Below are 20,101 nucleotides of genomic sequence, written 5' to 3'. Positions count from 1 at the left end.
CCTAGCGTTCGCTTATAATATAGCAGTAGTAGCAATAATGCTAAAATAGCAGGAATTGATACGGATAACTAAAGAATTAGAAGAAAAAGCTATAAAAAAATGACCTAAAAATAAAATAGACCATAGACCAAGAATAGACCAAGAATATGTAAGAGGAAAGTATTTAATAGTGCAAACAAATAATAATACATATAGATTCCAGGAAGTGAGAGGTTTGAATATCTAGGAACAATTATAACACGAAAACCAAATATAGAAAAAGGAATCCAAAATAGACTAATGAAAGCGAACAAGTGTGTTTATGCATTAAATAGGTTATAAGAAATAAATCCATATCAAGACGTTCTAAATTAAGAATATATAGAACGGTTATTAGGACTTTAGTAACTTATGCTGGAGAGACATGGACATTAAATAAAAGGCAACAAGAAATGGTGCAGATATGGGAACGAAAAGTACTGAGGAAAATTTGGAGGAAACATATAGAACGGCGTTTTTATCCGAAGAACAAATGAAGATCTGAAAGAGTTATATGGGCAGCCCAGCATACTAGGAGTAATAACAACCCAACGACTAAGATGGCTAGGACACATAAAAAGGATGCCAGAGTGTAGACTACCGAAAATTACACTGTCAAGTACAATTGGAGGATGTCAGAGAAGAGGTTGACCCAGAACAAGGTGGAAAATGGATGTAGAAGAGGATTTAAACGTTACAAATTGGAGGAACAAAGCAATTGACAAGAACGGATGGAGAATAATGGTTGATCAAACCATGGGCCCACTAGACTCGACGTGCTAATTATTAATCGCTCTTCTTTAGTTCAATAGTTTGGGTCAAATTTTTAGACGTTAATTTGATTGCATTTTCTTCAATACAAATGAATAGAACAATACACGAATAGTCAATAAAAAAAATTTTTATGTTTATTATTGCTCTAAATAAAAAAAGCGATTTTAATGGAAAATAATTAAATTCTCTTGTGTTTTTTACAATGTAGATACCGACAAAGATCCCTTAGACCAGACCGACAGAGAATGGAAGTAGAACGAAGTGAGGCAAAGTTACACAAGGTGACCGTCTACACTCCCGTATTTGTTGAACCTCGATCGACTTCGGTGAGAGTGTGGAGCTCGCATTACGTTAATTGTTTACGTTATGCTTCATAAATAAACAATAAAGTTTCAAATTCTTTTCTTTTCATGTTTGTACATATGTTTATAAACATCCTAAGCGGCGACTATTGTGAACGCTCATATCTTTGTTTATATAAACATCGGCACTTATTCGTGTCAAATTTCAATCCGATACGAAACAAAACTTCAACCAAAACTCGAATTCAAAATATTCGTGTTTTTAACGTAGTCTTAGAAAAACCACCGGTAGAGACGTTTCGTGCTACAATTAACAGTAGAATTCGTTTTGGCGTATTAATTCAAAGTTTGTTACGAACCCTTAAACATATTCAACGGTCATTTATAAACAAGTGTGTTTCTGTGACCTATGAGATGGAAAGACTGTGAAAACTGTAATAGGTGTAAACAATGATTTTGATTTAAGAAAAGTTTGAATAAATTGCAGAAAATGTACCGGGTGTCCCAATAAGAATGGCTCTCGGCCATATCTCAGGAACCATTTATATTACAGCTTTGGGAAAAAAAAATTTATAACAAAAGTTGCTCCGAGAAAAGCCTGGAAATTATTTTCATAATTGTAAGTCCACCGCTAGAGGGCGTAATTGAATATCAAAAATTAAAAAATCGAAATTTTACAAAATTTGCCTAATGAAAGGGCACTGGAAATCCAATCAACGTATTGTTCATACAATTCTGTGCATATTTTATTTCACAAGTTTAAGGCCCGTATTTATAGTCGAGTCTCAAGACAGCGTCGATGCTCAAGACCGACCTTGAACCAAATTTGTGTTTTATAAACCGATCTCGAGACACGACGGTGTCTTGGGAAGTGTAGCCGGATCTCAAGTCATCGATCGACCTTCCCCAAGACCGCGATTCTAACCTAACTTTGTTTGTTATTGTTTGAATTTTGAATATTTTTAATTCAGTTCCAACATATATTTTTTGTTTTTCTAATTACAATAAAAATGTATGAAGAAGTAAAAGCATTTTTAGAGTTTATTGATAATATTGGAAAAGAAAATCGCCCGGGAAGTATACAAAAGCGATATATTCAAGATAAAAATATAATCTAAAATACAATGGAGTATTACAATATTGAAGTTCATCAGCGAATCAGAGCATTAACTTAAACAACAAAGGTTTTATGCTACTTATAGGAATATAACCAGTTTTTATGAGGAAGCCCACTTTCCAAAAATGTACAGGTACTGTAAAGACATACAATATATTTATGTTATTCAGGCTCTTATTATGTAAATGAATTTGTAGGTACTAGAAGAGAAATTATGTATATTATTGTTCAACAACAAGGTTATCAAGTCATTCAATATTTGATCTAAGAGCATTAAGAGTGAAATTGTGAAATGGAAAGAAGTGAAATTCCAGGATTATTAATAGCAACAGATGACAGTAGTGGGTATGCATGCAGACACTATCTACTTACCCCAATATTACAGCCAGGTATTTATTGATAATTAATTGCTAAATAAATAGTAGGTTATTTAATAGACATAAATATCTTTTTAGGTAATGATCAAGAAAATAAGATATTTTTACCATAGTACTCATGTGAGAACAAGAAATGTAGAAAAGCTATTTGGAACCCGGAAAAGAGAGTTTCCTTGTCTTCAACAAGGTCTACAAACCAAATTATATACATGTCTTGCAATAATATGTGCTACAGCAGTACCTTACAATCTAGGTAAATAATGATCTGGTGGTAAATAGACATGTTAATAATGTGGAACAATCTCTAAATTTTTGGTGACATTTTTTTCAACAATATTTTGCATGAGAATACATTATTGAATACCTACTCTTATTGTGTTTGATTTTTTTGTCTATTATTTCTCAAAATGTCATCATGATCATTGTTCGACAACCTTTTTGTTTGAGTTTTGGTCTCTTGAGGAATACAGCTCCATTCCAGTCTATTTCAGGATTTGTTCTTACAATTTTTAACTTTTAAAATTCAATGTCTTATTCTATTTGTTCCTTTTATCTAATCTATAGTCTTTCTCTCGTTATATGTCCAGCTGACATTTGTTTGTTTATTTTGGAAAGTATTTCATATGCTTCTATCCTTCCTCTTAGAACGTGGTCCTATTTTGATGAATGTATATGGATCGTGGTATGCCCTGTATAGTTCAAAATTATATTTCATATGCTTCCATCCTTCCTCTTAGAACGTGGTCCTATTTTGATGAATGTATATGGATCGTGGTATGCCCTGTGTAGTTCAAAATTATATTTCATATGCTTCCATCCTTCCTCTTAGAACGTGGTCCTATTTTGATGAATGTATATGGATCGTGGTATGCCCTACATAGTTCAAAATTATATCTTCTCTGGTCTTCATATTTTAGATGCTATTTAGCCTGATTCTAGTGCTTTATCGTTGTTTCCAGTGCTTTATCAATTTATCATCATTTATTTTACCTACCTGTCTACTGCTACTCTACTATTGTACTTTCACCATATATTTTTAGAATATAAATATATAGTAACCTGTCTTTCTCTTGTTCAACTGGAATTTGTTTATTTATTCTGAGAATACATTATTGAATCTGTATTATGTTAGATATATTATTTTTTATTTTATTTCTTAATATGTATTTTTTATATTTTATTTTAACATAAATGAGTATGAGTTTCCCTCTTCTTAAATAAGTATTTATTTGACAAACCTTTCCTTACCAAATATAAAATTAATTACACATCTGGACCTCAGAGGTAAACTACACTATGTCATTTCGAGCAACTGTGTTTAGCGTGTGTTTGCAACAAAGTTTAGAGCACTTAGGATGTTAATAAAAATCTGATATATCCCATAATTAGTTGAAAGACAATATGACTATATTTTAATGATAATATATAACCAATGTGTATAATCCAACTAATAAAAAAACACCATGTCGACATAGTGTAGATTACCTCCGAGGTCCAGGCGTGTAAACAGCAATACTGTGATCAGCACTCTAATAACCAGCAAAATAGCGCAAAAAATGGAAAACATATGTTGTGAAATAAAAAGAGATGTAAAATTATCTATAGGAACCTATAAATTTACATTACATAGTTTGTCACCTTTAGATGTGTGGGAGGAGTATGACAACTGTCACAGAGGTCTAAAGGTGGGAAATTATGTAATGTAATGTAAATTTATAGGTTCCTATATATACACCTCTACTAGTTTCATCTCCTTTTATTTCACAACGTACTATATGTTTCCATCTTTTGTGTCATTTTGCCAGTTAATAGCACGCTCATCACTGTATACCATTATTTATGCAGATGACATAGTCCTCTTAACAAGAAAAAAAGCTGAAGTTGTTTAGAAACTTGAGAGGTGAAGCAAGAAAATTGCATGTCTATAAATGAAACAAAAATAAAATATTAAGTGTATTGAAATGTGTGGAGAGATGAAATAGAATAAATTTTTCACACTAAAAACAGGAACAAGGCATACAAAATTGAAAATCAACAAATACAAGTATTTATGAGTGGCAATAATTGATAAATGGGAAGAAGAAAAAGAAATGGAAAAGATACTACTAAGAGTAAGCTAGTAAGCAGATCGATGGTATATGTTAATATTTTATATCAATATTGTTGTTGCTTGATAAAAATTCTTCTAATAATTTAATTTTATCTGACTCATTCAGACATATATGACTTTAAAACAATATTGCCAATAGTTATGAGTTGCATTCCTGGGACAATTTTATTAAAATATAGTTAATTTGATTACATAAAATCAACTTTAACTCAATAATATCCGTCACAAAAAATTTATCTGCATGTGATCAGCAGATCAGCATGTGATCTGTCTTTAAGAATTTAAACATTAAATAAATTTAATTTCAAACTTAAATTTAGGCTTATTCCCATGAAAATAGTAATTGCATTTTATACAAGTTCCACCCGTCATGGTTTCTTCTTTGTTGTTAGTCAGATGAAGAATATAAACATAGAAGAAAGCTTACACCATTAATAAAAAGGCAGGTAATACTAGGAAGTACCAGAGTTTTATTTGCTTTGCTTTCTCTCATAAGAAATAAATGATATCTCCCAGTGCTTTCTCTTAGAACTTTGAATATTTCATTAAACCCCATTACTCCCAACCAAGAATAAAGTAATATCACAGTATTCTGTTATACTGGGGCAATATCAAAGAATATATTTATACTTTCCTTTAATATGCAATCCTTTACCACAAAGAAATCCTTTATCTCATAATGGAAACAAATTATGAGAGGTCATTAACATTTGAAAAAATAGCATGTAAGATTTAGAAAAAATAAAAATGTAAACTTTCAGTCAATAAAATAAACTTTATTTAACTGAAAACATTTTAATAATCTATTTTCAAAAAACAAATTAAATATAAAAACATTGCAAAGATATTTAACTTGACGATTGACAGTTTTTAGTTGGTGTTCTATGTCAAAATTGCTTAAAATCCATAATTTTCCAGCCTCGAGATCAATCTTGGCCGAGATTAGCCGAAGACTCGTTTATAAAACAGAACGTGGTCTTGAGCTCGACGTTGCCGTAAGATCGTCTTGGCTGAGACCGATCTCGAGATCAGTCTGAAGTACTGACTATACCACAGATCACTTAACTCTCTTTAGATGTTTCACGCAGGTATCTCAAGGTCATACAAAACTAAATGTCATTTTTAGTAATGATACGTTTTTTGAGATGTCGCCATGCACATGGAGTGAAGATTTCTTCTATATCACTGAGTCTGAGGTCTGAGTGTCATTAGAATTTGTCAATTGTCATCATTAGGGAGCGGATTTTATGCTAAATGCATATTGCATGCTTAATTCGCATATTTGAGAGCTTTATTAAATTTTGCATATTTTTAAACAAACATTTATATTTTGTGCATATTTAAAAACATTTAAGTAAAAAAAAATTATATTTTAATTCGACACAAAATATTTCCCCGCACAGGCTGTCCTATCTATTAATTTGAGAACTACCTGAAGAGAGACGGCTCATTCACTGCCTTTTAATTTTTTCTTAAAAAATACCCGATCTTTACATAAAGTACTTATAGTGCTCATAGTACGCCGTTATAAAATGATTGTAGGATGTCAAAATGATGATGGTTTACCAGGAAATCCGAATTTTATTTAATTTTATTATATTTAGTACAATTTGCATCCCAATTTAATAGCTATAATTCTGGTGCCTTTAAAATCCCCATTGTTAAGAGAATTTACAGCTTTAACCATAGTTTTACTATTTTCTAATGGAAATTGAAATATTAGTGCTTTAGATCAGATTCCGTCTTTAAACGGCTTTAAAATTGTGGAGGACATAATATGCGAAATATTTAATGGACATTTTGAAATTGATTTTGGTGCAGAATTTTCGGCTTTAACAAATTATTTTAAATAGGCCCAATTACTTCTGTTGATGTTGAAAGGAGTTTTTCTAGTTACAAAAAAATATTTTATCTGATCAGAGAAAATGTTTCCTCGAAGAAAATTTGGAAAAACACATTGTAGTAAATTATAATCGAAGATATAATAGTGATATTGTTGTTTTATTTTAAATAGGTAACTATTGATACTTATCAGTTTTTGTAAAAAATATGAATAAATTGCATATATAAAAAATAATGATTTTATTTGACAGATAATAAATAAAATTGCCGCCCCTTCCTTTAAAAGAACCCCCTAGAATAGAATAGAACAGAACATTTTTGGTTTCTCGATATGCGCATTTTTTGAATTTTTTTGCATATCTTGCGCATATTTCGTAGTTTTTTACTGCATATATATGCACATATTTCATCAAAATTGATCGCATATAAATCCGCTCCCTAGTCATCATTGTCAGTATGCCTTTATCTTTTATCTTTATGTCAGTAAAAATGTTTATCTGATTGCTAGCAATAATAAAAAATCCTGATTGACATAAAATGGATTCAAATACAGTTTTTGAAACAAAACGAATGTGATTTGAAGATCCCTAGGAAGATCAAATTCCTAGCTTACATTTGCATGGTGAGTTCAACAAGTATTTGTTATTAGAGAACAAGTAACACAGTTAGTGGTGTAGGGAAGCAAACGAATGTAACACCAACACCAAGTAAGTAACCCCTACAGAAAATATATAATTAATACAAATTATTTTACGTGAAATGAATATGGTTATTATCAAATCAATTATATTAATTTTTTGTTTTAGTTGAAAGTCCTTCAACAAGTAGAGATGCACACATGTTTCAATCATTTGAGATACCCTTTTGTAGAAGTATTTGGAAGATAACTATTAATAATTTCATTTGTAAAGATAGGATTTGTAAAAAAGTATATACAAAGTGGTTTTGCTGGTATTATATAAATAAATAAAAATACGTTGTCATGTCTTATTTTTTCCCAAATGGTATTTTGTATATTTGAAATTAAAAATAATTTGCATATTTTAAAACCAAATTTTTTTTTTCAACTATACAAATATTTTAACATAACATTTTCTTCCCACCAAAATTACATTTTGAAATTCCCGCTTGCATTAGTTCCGATACAAGCGGCATGGAGCGCTGTTTTTCATATTTAACCAAAGCGTTATCGTGAAACATCTAGAGGAGGTAGGTGATCTGTGGACTATACCTAAATACGGGGCTAAGTCTACCTGTGCAAATAAGAGGTGGGGGTGAGTGGGAACCTTGTTATGAAAAAATCGCTGTAAGTCCGGTTCTGCTTAATCGATTTTTACAAGCTTGGTCTTGTTGAAAACAACTCTTTTTCGTCAATGTAATAGCTATAATTTATAAACAGCCTATTACGTAATATGCCTGCTAGAAGGCGCTATTTATTTTTTTTAGAAATCTAGTTTTCTTTGGAAAATATTCGATACAAGTATGTATTTTTTTCCTGTATTACAAAATTAGACCAAATTAGCAACAGAATACCGAAAACTGCATGTCGATACCTTTTTTCTATCTCGCGATATTTTAAGAAACGTGTAAATTTTAAACATAACTGTTGCTGTCATATAAGTGGAAATATATAGAAGCACGTAGTGTGCTATGGAAAAAAACAAAGGAACATTGTCCAGATGTCACCGTATATAATGAATCAAAACAACAATAAGACAAATAACACTATAAAATATAACAAAAAAATAGTGTATATACTTTGTACGCGAGTAAGAATTTATACTTCTATTATTATGATTTTAACGAAATAAATATATTTTAAACAGTTTAATTTTATTTTTATTTAAATATTACACTAATTTTAATACTTAAAATAATACCAAAAAATAGCGTTAATATGTAAATTTTTATGAATTTTTGCCTCCGCGCATTTGCTTTTCTCTCGATGAATGAAATGTAAATACGTCAGATTTTCTACACAAATTTTTAATTTTTATTTCATTATATTTTAATATTAATTATCCTATTCCCAACTAAGATAAATACATAACTGTTATTGTCACCGGTAAACTAAGTTAAGGAAGTCAAAGTGGAAACAAGTAGTGTGCTATGGAAAAAAATAGAACTATTAGAAGTATTAACTTCAAAAAGTCATCATGTGTCAAATTATGTGTCAAATCAGTAAAACATAAAAATTTGTTCATTGATGGTTGGTTGCGGTTTGTTTCTATTAAATGTTATATAAAACTTATACAGAGTGAAATTCAAGATGATTCTTACAAACTAAGAAGCATTTGACATGATAGCCACATTCTTTGAATGCATAAGAAATGCAATGTTGCGGCTAGAATATATGCAATGAAATATCCCCAAAGACGTCACCCCAGTAGTGAAGTTTTTCATATTTTGTTTTGATTTATTATATACGGTGACATCTGGAAAATGTTTCTTTGTTTTTTCCATAGCACACTACATGCTATATATTTCCACTTATATGACAGCAACAGTTATGTTTAAAATTTACACGTTTCTTAAGATATCTCGAGATAGAAAAAAGGTATAGACATGCGGTTTTCGGTATTCTGTTGCTAATTTGGTCTAATTTTGTAATACAGGAAAAAAGATACATACCTACTTGTATTTAATATTTTCCAAAGAAAACTAGATTTCTAAAAAGAAATAAATAGCGCCTCCTAGCCGGCATATTACGTAATAGGCTGTTTCCAAATTATAACTATTACATTGACGAAAAAGAGCTGTTTTCAACAAGACCAAGTTTGCAAAAATCGATTAAGCAGAACCGGACTTATAGGGATTTTTTCATAACAAGGTTCCCACTCAACCCCACCTCTTATTTGCACAGGTAGACTTAAACTTGTGAAATAAAATATGCGCAGAATTTTATGAAGAATACGATAATCGAGTTTTCAGTGCCCTTTCATTAGGCAAATTTTGTAAAATTTCGATTTTTTAATTTTTGATATTCAATTACGCCCTCTAGCGGTGGACTTACAATTATGAAAATAATTTCCAGGCTTTTCTCGAGGCAACTTTTGTTATAAATTTTTTTTTCCCAAAGCTGTACTATAAACGGTTCCTGAGATATGGCCGAGCGCCATTCTTATTGGGACACCCGGTACAATGTATGTATCAAATGTTGAAATACATGCAAAAAATGTGTCTATCATATACATCTTTTTTTTAAACATGACGATATATTTTAATGTTTGAAAAGTGTAAGAATAAAAAGTAAAAAATAAAAAATATATAAAAACAATTAAGGAATGCTTTTCTTTAACTACGAGTGACTAAAATTAAAAATATTATAAAAATCAACTAAAAAGAAAAAAATAAAAAAAAATTCAACTCGAAGGATTATTCGAAAAAAACTGTTAGACAGATTAAATATACAAAAATCTCACACACTCGTTAAAAAATTGAAAAAATCTAACACATTCGTTAAAGAAAATCGGGGGGCGCGAGTATCTATCCTCAAACCGTTTATTCGATGAAGACGCTCCCCACACTTTTCTTAAATGAATGTGTTAGATTTTTTCAATTTTTTAATGAATGTGTGAGATTTTTGTGTATTTAATCTGTCTAACAGTTTTTTTTTCGAATAATCCTTCGAGTTTGAATTTTTTTTAATTTTTTTCTTTTTGGTTGATTTTTTATAATATTTTTAATTTTAGTCACTCGTAACTAAAGGAAAGCGTTTGTTAAATTTTTTTGATATGTTTTTATTTTTTTTTATTATTATTATTATCTGAGACTATTTTTCTATGGTATACGAATTTCTTTTTTGGAACTAACTGCCATTTTTTAAATAAATTGTGTATTTGGCGCTTGGAGTTTAAAAACTAAAGAATAAAGATGAGATTGAAGCACTAAATATGACAAAACTTGTATTTTGTATTGCTTACCTAAAATCTCCTTCACCATAGACATGGAATAGTGTAAAGACCTTTATATCCTTTAAATATTCAGCATTAATACCAAATTCGGCAAGAGATGTATTTAAATTTACATTTATGGTCCTCACTGTAACATTATTTTCTACTTCATTGTCGACAAACACTCTGGTATTGTATTTTAAAGTGGAAAACCCATAAATAGACACATTCTTTATTTCAAAAGTATCTGTTCTAAAAATTAAAAACAAATTAAGATCACGAGATGGTTGTAATAAAAAATTATGTTTAGAAACTTAGGTTAGACATTGTTTCATCATTCACACAACTTCAAAAGTCTGTTTTCTTCTGGGAGTGTGGCCGATAATCTCATTGTGTATAGTAGTATGAGCTATCTTAGGCCCCGTCCTCATTGGTAAACTTTTCGTGCGTATTGAACTAATGGTTCGTCGCAAGAATTTACATCGCAAGACTTAGCGTCGCAAATTTTTACCAGAGAGGACGCGGTGCTCAAATCATTTTTTGATCTTCGCTCGAAAAGGGAAAACCGATGGAGCGTGTGCGTTGTGTGCGTCGAAAATTCTTGCGCCCGATTTATGCGACGAACACGTCCACATTAGCACAATTGAGGGGGTTAGAAGTAAAAGAGTTTAAGTGCACTTTTTTAAAATTTTACTCTAAGTACAGATTCGCATACTTAAATGGTATTAGAACTTGGTGGTAAAACGATTTAAGCATATTTCGCCCCACAATCGCCATCTATGGCCATTACATTTAGTTCAATGAAAACTAAATTTCGAAACAAAAAATTGCAGTTTGCTTTGGTAGTAAATAGGTTTAACCGTGCGCTTGAATCGTTTTACCACAAAACTATTTTGAGTATTCTGTAAAAACAAATAGCAATAAACGGGTTTAAGTGCGCTTGAACCATTCTACCACAAACTTATTTTTAGTATTCTGTAATGTGTAAACACATGTTAATACAGGATTAAATTCAAGTAAATAAATGTTAGATTTGTGACCAATTTTTTTTACCAATTAAGTATTATGAAACGTGCCAGTTGTAGTTACACTGTGGATAATAGCTGGGACAAAAATGATTAGTAATTTTTAGTTAACGTCTACACTTGAACCGTTTTACCAGTAACATTTATCAACACCATGTACCATGTATTTTAAAGTGGAAAACCCATAAATAGACACACTCTTTATTTCAAAAGTATCTGTTCTAAAAATTAAAAACAAATTAAGATCACCAGACGGTTATAATAAAAAATATTGTTTAGAAACTTAGTTAGGTTAGACATTGTTTCATTATTCACACAACTTCAAAAGTCTGTTTTCTTCTGGGAGTGTGGCCGATAATCTCCTTGTATATGGTAGTATGAGCTATCTTAGGCCCCGTCCTCATTGGTAAATTTTTGGTGCGTATTGAACTAATGGTTCGTCACAAGAATTAGCGTCGCAAATTTTTACCAGAGCGGACGCGGTGTTCAAATCATTTGATCTTCGCTCGAAAACGGACAACCGATGAAGCGTGTGCGTTGTGTGCGTCGAAAATTTACCTCAAGCACGCAAATATTTGAGACGCACAGCTGGTTCGACGAAAATTTTTAGCAGTGAGGACGCGGCATAAGAGACTCATTAATATTCAACTCAGCGTGGTGCTATTGCTCGAAGTGTGAAATTACATAAACAAATTAAAATAAGCATTTCATAAAACAGGTAGATCCCTTTTTTATGGAATTCCACACCTCTAACAATAACACCTCACTGAGCTGAATATTAATGAGTATCTTAGATAGCTGGTGCTACTATATATCTTTCATTAAATTTTATAAAATTACCCAGAACTTCGGCAAGCTTGCTATCATTGAGACCTATTTGGGACACAGAGAGTCTGTGACTCCATCGTATAGCCTCAGAAAAATCACACTTTTTTGTGATTAGTTTTCTGGGACGTATATTTTTGTATCATGTCCATTTTATTCGACTAGGTAGGACAAAATGCTGTCAGTCATGACATTACGCCCTCGACAGTATTACCAATCCATGTCTACATATTTCCAAAGTTCTCCAATTCTCTGGAACATCGCGTAGTTAACACTTTTTCCTCCACTACGCATGCCATAAGAATGATGGGATTGGGGAGCTCAGGAGTAGCAGAACAAATCTGACCTTGTTATTAGTCAGTTTTGGTTCGGTCGTATGCGGCCGTATGCGGTCAACATGCTGGAATATTTGGGCTACATTAACAGAGGTACGAAATATGAGATATTAAGGCTCATACTGCAAGGTAAAATTAAGGGCAAAAGATCCATAGGAAGACGAATAATTTCCTGTCTGAGAAACCTAAGAGTGGTAGAGTTGCAGCTCAGTAGATCTTTTCAGAGCAGCCACCAATAAGGTATGGATAGCTGTGATGATAGCCAACCTCCAATAGGAGAATACACTAAAAGAAGAATAAGTATGCTGTCAGATATGCATGTGTGTAAGGATATTTTGTTTGTAAGTTATTATATGTGTAAGTGTGTGTCATGCTTAAATAACTATTCTACAATTTAGTCCAGAGTAATAAGGATTTTCTCGGGACACTCAAAGATTCAGGTAGCTGACTACTTTTTTAGGTATTGTAGACCTATAGGAAGAAAACCTAGCTGTTTCCTGCCTAGAGTTTGCGTCCGTTTTTTAATTATTAACAATATAGTGCAAAAATCGCGATTTTTTCGATTTTTTGCACCCTATTCAAAAGCTAAATAATTGAAATAAAATTACAAAATTTAATTTTTCAAAACATTCAAAAACCTTCAAAATGCCGATTTTTGAAAGTTAAAAAATTAATTTGTTGCTACGCAAACTGCAAAATAAGTGAAAATCGTTATTTGTTAATAACTTTTAATAAAACTACCTTAGAACTTTAGTGTTTCACCAAAGGTTGGGTATTGGGGTACTTAATAAACCCTCAAAATTTGAGACCGATCCATTATTTAGTTTAAGAGCTATTCTAATTGTTTTTCCCAGAGACCTTTATTTTGCAATAACATAAGACAGAAAATAATGAAGATAGGGTAATTCTACGTATGCCAAATTAAAGAAAAAAACTGATGCTATCAAAATGTACTAAAAAAAGATAAAAAAATTGTCAAAAATCCTAATGCCAAATTTTTTAAATTTTACAAGGAAAAACAGTTTATGGAAACACTTTATGTTGATAAATATCAAACATTTTGCTTTTGATGCTCTATTTGTAACTTAAAATATAGAAAATAAAAGATAGACGTACTCACAATCATCCATTGTATTATGCCGACGACTTGTTTCGCTGTCTATAATTTGCACAGCATCATCAGGTCCCGGTCCGATGCTGTGCAAATTGTAGACAGCGAAACCGGTCGTCGGAGTAATACAATAAATGATTGTGAGTAGGTCTCTCTCTCTCTCTCTCTATCTCTCTCTCTCTTTCTTCAACATTTTCAAACAATATATATGTAGGTTAGTAATAATAGTTATTTATGTACCAAGTCAGTAAAGTTACTCTTTATCGAACGAGTCTGATATTATGAGCAGAGCGAGTGTTAGCGAGCGAGGCGAATAACAGACGAGTTCGATAAAGAGTCAATCATAAAAAACATTAACACTTAGTTAACACTTACTTAATTACATCCTGATGAAAAAAGAGTGTGTGTACTTGGTACACAAGTAAGACTTTATACTTCTATTATTATAATTTCAACGAAATAAATATATTTTAAACAGTTCGTATAAAATCGTATTTTTATTTAGATATTAAACCAATCAATTTTAACACTTAAAATGAAATACCAAAAACTAAAAATACCGTTAATAGTTACGTTACTGTTTATGAACTGTAGCCTTCGCAGAATAGTAGAAAATCTAAATAAATATATTTGCTAACAAATTATTAAATTTTTCCCGAGTGACACTGTGACAGGTTTAATTTCACGACTCGAAGGGGAGTGAAATTATGTCAAAGTGTCACGAGAGCAAAAAATATATATTAATTTTAGAGATCGAGTGCAATTTGTTGCGATTATTTCATGAATAAAACTGATCAAAACCAAAATTTTATTGTAATTTATTTATGTAAGCACAAATTAGTACAATTAAACACACAGTTGTAATAAATATTTGACGGTGGAAACTCATCACTTTTAAAATTTTTAAAACATTAATTGTCATTAATGTCACTGAATGTATTTTTTTGTAGCAATGAAGGGAATTTGACGTAATATACTTGACGACGGGAAATTATCAAAAATTATCAGTTTAATTTTGATTTCTGTAGCTTTCAATTGGTCAGAATCTCCTATGAATGAAATAATCAGTAGTAATTGCACAAGAGCTGTAAAATTATCGAATTTTTCCCGAGTGACACTTTGACAGTTTTAATTTCACGACCCGAAGCGGAGTGAAATTATGTCAAAGTCACGAGGGCAAAAATTCGATAATAATTTTAGAGATCGGGTGCAATTTGTTGACATTATTTCATGAATAAAACTGTTCAAAACCAAAATTATATTGTAATTTATTTATGTAAGTACAGATTAGTACAATTAAACACACAGTTGTTATAAATATTTGACGGTTGAAAGTCATCACTTTTATAATTTTTAAAACATTAATTGTCATTAATATCACTTAATGTATTTTTTCGTAGTAACGAAGGGCATCTGACGTAATATACTTGACGACGGGATATTATAAAAAATTATCAGTTTAATTTTTATTTCTGTAGCTTACTATTGGTCACAATCTTCTACGAATGAAATAATCATTAATATCTGTCACCGTCCTATATATAATCGAATTAACAAAAATACCATTTCATAATATATTTGCATTAATACAAAACTTGAAAGATTTAAGAATTTTATTAATTTTAGACGAAATAAAAATTTCGTATGACAGTAATGACGATTACAGAATGCTTTTGCATGATGGCCGATTTCGATGTTTAATCGATAGTTGTTCAAGTAATCAATATTGAATAAGTACCTTTCTAAATCTGTAAAGTTTCGATTTATGTTTTATGAATATAATTGCAAAATACTACAAAATTTCACTTTCTGATATAAAAATTAATAATAACGTAAATTTTGTACAATATTTTTAATAATTAACGTAAATAAATTTTAAGTTCACTCAAATAAATAATCGATTACTGCCATCGACCGCTTACAATCCATCTCAGTTAATTTGATTAATCGCGGCAGGTAAAGTAAAATTCTTCTTTCAGTACAATAAAGTGTTACTTTACTGCCGCAAATGGCGTCAAATGAGTACAATAATGAATGACTTTAGTGACGGTTGGCGATAAAATAATATATAGTAGTTTAAAATAATATGTAGTTGTGAAAATTTCATTGTCTAGATTAAAATTTTGAAGATTTCTTGGTCAAGATACCTTATTAAAACTAACTTATAGATACAAATACTTAAAAAACTTACTTACCTATAGGTATGTACTTACATTACAGGACTAATAATTGATGGAGTACTTAAGGAAATTTTCCGTAAAAGAGTTATGGAACTTAATCTTCTTAGAGAGGCTAAAGCTGTATTTATTCCTATTCTGATCACAAAAGCTAGTGCAACAAAAAATATATTAACAAAAATATACTGTAACAATGTGATAAATATTATATTTTATTCAAGTATCCCAGATTTAGCCATACGGCTCACACTCCCTCTTAGGGGAAAATTGACTCATCCCAGATACCTAAGGTATCAAAAGGATTGAGCTCTGGTGGGACTCTTTCCGTGTTATCGAGCCCTAGGTGACTTGGTATGCAGGTGTATCTCCCAAAAATTTTCGTACACTTCTGGCCGTCGCGAGTAGTACAGCTTTCTGCATGGTCTTAAGATTTTCATTCAGACCCAGCTTTTTGATGCTTTCGAGGAGGGTCTTCGGAATGACTCCAGTAGTAGACATAATAATCGGTATTGTCTGGGTACTTTGCATTCTCCATTGTCTCCGTATTTTAATTTCCAGATCTCTGTACTTGGCGATCTTTTCAGTAAATTTACTACGTAGATTATTGTTGTTAGGTATCGCCACATCAATTAGTGTTGTTTGTCTTGTTAATTTATTGACTAGTACGAGATCGGGTCTATTATGTGCCACTGTTTGATCTGTGAGCACAGTGCGGTCCCAGTATAGCTTGTAGTTGCCATCCTCAAGCATACTCTCAGGGACGTATTGATAATACGGGAGATGGTCCGTTTGGAGAAGTCCCAGCTTGATAGCTATCTCTTGATGAAGGATTTTTCCCACTGCGTCATGCCGTTCCTTGTATTCAGTTGCAGCAAATGCCTGGCAGCCCCCTGTAAGATGTTGGATGGTTTCTTGGGCTTGACATCCATATCGGCATCTGTCGTTTTGAACCTGAGGGTCTTTGATGATATATTTCAGGTAATTTCTGGTTGGTATAACCTGGTCCTGAATGGCCAGTAATGAACCCTCCGTTTCAGGGAACATCTTTCCTGATGTCAACCAATAGTTCGACGCTGCATTGTCGACATAGTCTTGGCTGACCTCATTGGGATGTCGCCCGTGCAGAGGTTTACCCATCCAGGTGCGCATTTTTTCGTCTTTATTGAGGTGGTTTATGCGCATTTCTGGTTCCCTCAGTTTGATCGGTGTTGCGTCATCTACTGCGCAAATAGCGCGATGTAGAGTAGATGTCTCAGCTTGCATCTGAAAATAAGATCTTAAATTAGCAATTTGTTTATCTAATTGCTCACCTATATCCATAAGTCCTCTTCCTCTTAGATTCCGTGGTAATGTCGTTCTTTCTACTGCACTTTTAGGGTGGTGTTTTTGTGCCTTTGTGAGGTGTGTTCGTACTTTTCGCTGAAGATTTTCTATATCTGTTTTTGTCCACTTAACAATACCAAATGAATAGCTAAGCGCGGAACAAGCGTAGGTGTTTAGTGCCTTAAACACATTTTTACTGTTAAGATGTGAACGAAGCAGCTGTTTTATCCTGGGTTGTACCTTTCCTCTGACTATATTTAAAACACGGCACTTGTCTAGTCCAAAGTGCATATTAATATCATTAGAGAATGTTTCTACTGTTTTTAGCATCTCTTCTAGATTGTCTCGAGTAGAAGCCATTAATTTCAAATCATCCATATACAACAGATGATTAAGCTTCGCTACTACAGTATTGTTGTTTTTAATGCTAAAACCTGAGTCAGTGGAGTTATGTTATCATCGACTTTGTATATTCTTAATATATCTATAAGCCATTCATGCGGAACTGAATCAAAGGCCTTTTTGTAGTCAATAAAGGCAGTAAAGAGGTTCCTTTTTTTGGTGAATGCCTGGTTAGAAATGACCGAGTCGATGATCAGTTGTTCTTTGCAACCCATAGAACCCTTAGCGCATCCTTTCTGTTGAGGCTCTATGATATTGTTTAGAGCACAGTGTTGGTAGATACGCCGGGTTATACAGGATGTGACCAATTTATACAAAGTTGGAAGACAAGTAATTGGGCGGTACTTGGCTGGATCTTGGGTGTTATTTTGATCCTTCGGTATTAAATAAGTGGTTCCCTGAGTTAGAAATGATGGTATTTCCTGCGGGTTAGAAATAACATGATTAATTAATGTTGTTAAGCACTCATGAATACTCCAAAACTTCTTAAGCCAGAAGTTCTGAACTCCGTCTGGCCCAGGAGATTTCCAGTTATGAAGCTCTTTGATGATATTTGAGACCTCATCGGTAGTGAATGGTTCGTAGTTAGCTGTGACGTAGTGGCGACAGTTGTGCGTCGTATCTTCTATCCAGCCAGCATTGTTGTTAAGAGCAGCTGGTGTGGAAAGTTGATTTCCCCAAAACTCATGAATCTCTTCTTGGCTTGGGTAAGACTTGTCGACACTTTCTACGGTGGAATTGAGTTTTCGGTAGAACGCCTTCTCAGAGTTCTCAAAAAGTGCATTGTCACATTTTCGGTTGTTACTAACTTTATACCTTCTTAATCGACCTGAATAGACGGAGAGTTTTTGTTTTAATGTATCCAGACACTGTTGAGCTGTGTTATTTTCTGGATCGTATCTCGAATGTCTTGCAGTGCTCCGCATTATTTCTTAAGCTCTCTTAACGACTTTTCTACTTGTTACACCTCTTATATATTCTGTTACTTGACCAATATCCCTACGCAGTAATTCAATTTTTCCGAGAAGTCTTTTTTCCCAGGGTGCAGTTCTGTTACCAGTCCTTCCGTTATTAGTACCCCGTCATGTTCTGATCGTAACACCCATTACATTAGCAATTGCTGTTGCTGCACAGTAGATTAGCATATGCAGATATTCCAATGAGTGGGCTTCTACGACATAGTTGGGTAGGACTTCAGTGTTCACAATTTGTAACAGCGCACCTAGTTTCTTACAAGAGTTTATTCGTGGTAGCGGTGGTCTGCTAAGTGGATTTGTTCCATTAAACTCTTGTACGGCACGAGCCATTTCGTTTGCTAGACTATCGCGCAACTCGTTGTTTTCCTGCTCTGCATTGTCAGGTTGATTTTCTGGTATGGGAATCTCAGGAATCTGTTCATCAAGGATTGCATTAGGGACTTGATCTAAAACTAGCTCTTGGTTATTAATCTTCCGTTCGACTTCGCTTTTGATCGTATTGCGTCTAGTCTCTGGGATAAGGTTGTTTCTTATGATTACCCGGTATTGATCTGATACTCTTTGCTCCGATACTTGAATATCTGGGTACTCCCTGCAAAATTCGGCATACAGCTGTTGTCTGTAGCCGATCGTTTCTTGACCGAGGTTTGTCACCTTATAATAGAAGCGCAAAATGCTTTCGTTAATGGACACAGTCCATTTCATGAGCTGCCTCGGTCGTCCCGCTTGAGTGAGCGCCGGCTGATGTTCCAGCGCAGCACCTTCAGCGAGTGGAGCTCTTGCTGTTTCTTGCTTATTCAAGTATTATTATTATTATTATTATTATTATTATAAAACAATATGGGCAAAGGTGCGAGCCCCTATTATCCCAAAAATAAAAAAAATATCATTATACTGCTAATTCCACAGGTTATGGTTTGAACAGCAAATGGAGTCGATAGCACCTGACTCACGAAGGCAAAACGCCCTTTGGCGTCAGGTGGCAGCAAATGTGTTAATCTTTCGTCTTGATTTAAAAAAAAGTATGGTGTTTAGGATTCCAAAATTATATTTGGTTATATACGGAATAGATGTAGATACGGAAGGACATGGTTAGGTCACCTCGAAGAAGTCGATGCTCGAATGTTATTAGATGATTCTTGGAGAGTGGAGACCGTGGAGAGTCTATCTTCATAGTTAGGTCTTACACGGCCAAATACCAGTCTTGTTTCTTTACACTGAATATTTTCAGGTAAGATGTTATCGCGATTGACATACAAATATATACAAATATCTAAATATTGACACATAACATTTTTAACAAAGAGTAGTATAATTTAATTTCAAATTATTGCAATAATATCTATGCTACTGACCTGTGAAATAATCGGGCTTGCTGTTGACATTTTGTACTAAAAACACCAAAGCACAAATAGAAAATAGAGAAATTAATTTCATAATTTTGATAAAAGTACACACACGCCATTAGTTCATATGAAAATGTTAATTAAAAT

At 32.6% G+C, this 20,101-nt stretch overlaps 1 protein-coding gene across 1 annotated transcript in view; it reads right to left on the bottom strand.

Annotated features, from left to right (window-relative positions):
• Positions 1 to 20,101, bottom strand: part of LOC114329890 (uncharacterized) — a 40,555-nt gene extending 20,454 nt beyond the window's left edge. Inside the window, exons 1-3 of the mRNA XM_028279152.2 lie at positions 19,964 to 20,101; positions 15,943 to 16,057; positions 10,464 to 10,685 (exon numbers count right to left, since the gene is read on the bottom strand). Of these exons, the coding sequence (XP_028134953.1) occupies positions 10,464 to 10,685; positions 15,943 to 16,057; positions 19,964 to 20,045 (419 nt within the window). The 5' untranslated portion in view covers positions 20,046 to 20,101. The remainder of the gene's footprint in view (positions 1 to 10,463; positions 10,686 to 15,942; positions 16,058 to 19,963) is intronic.

This window comes from Diabrotica virgifera, chromosome 7 (assembly GCF_917563875.1).
Source record: "Diabrotica virgifera virgifera chromosome 7, PGI_DIABVI_V3a".
Taxonomy (NCBI): domain Eukaryota; kingdom Metazoa; phylum Arthropoda; class Insecta; order Coleoptera; family Chrysomelidae; genus Diabrotica; species Diabrotica virgifera.
This window is presented reverse-complemented; position numbering and strand designations above follow the sequence as displayed.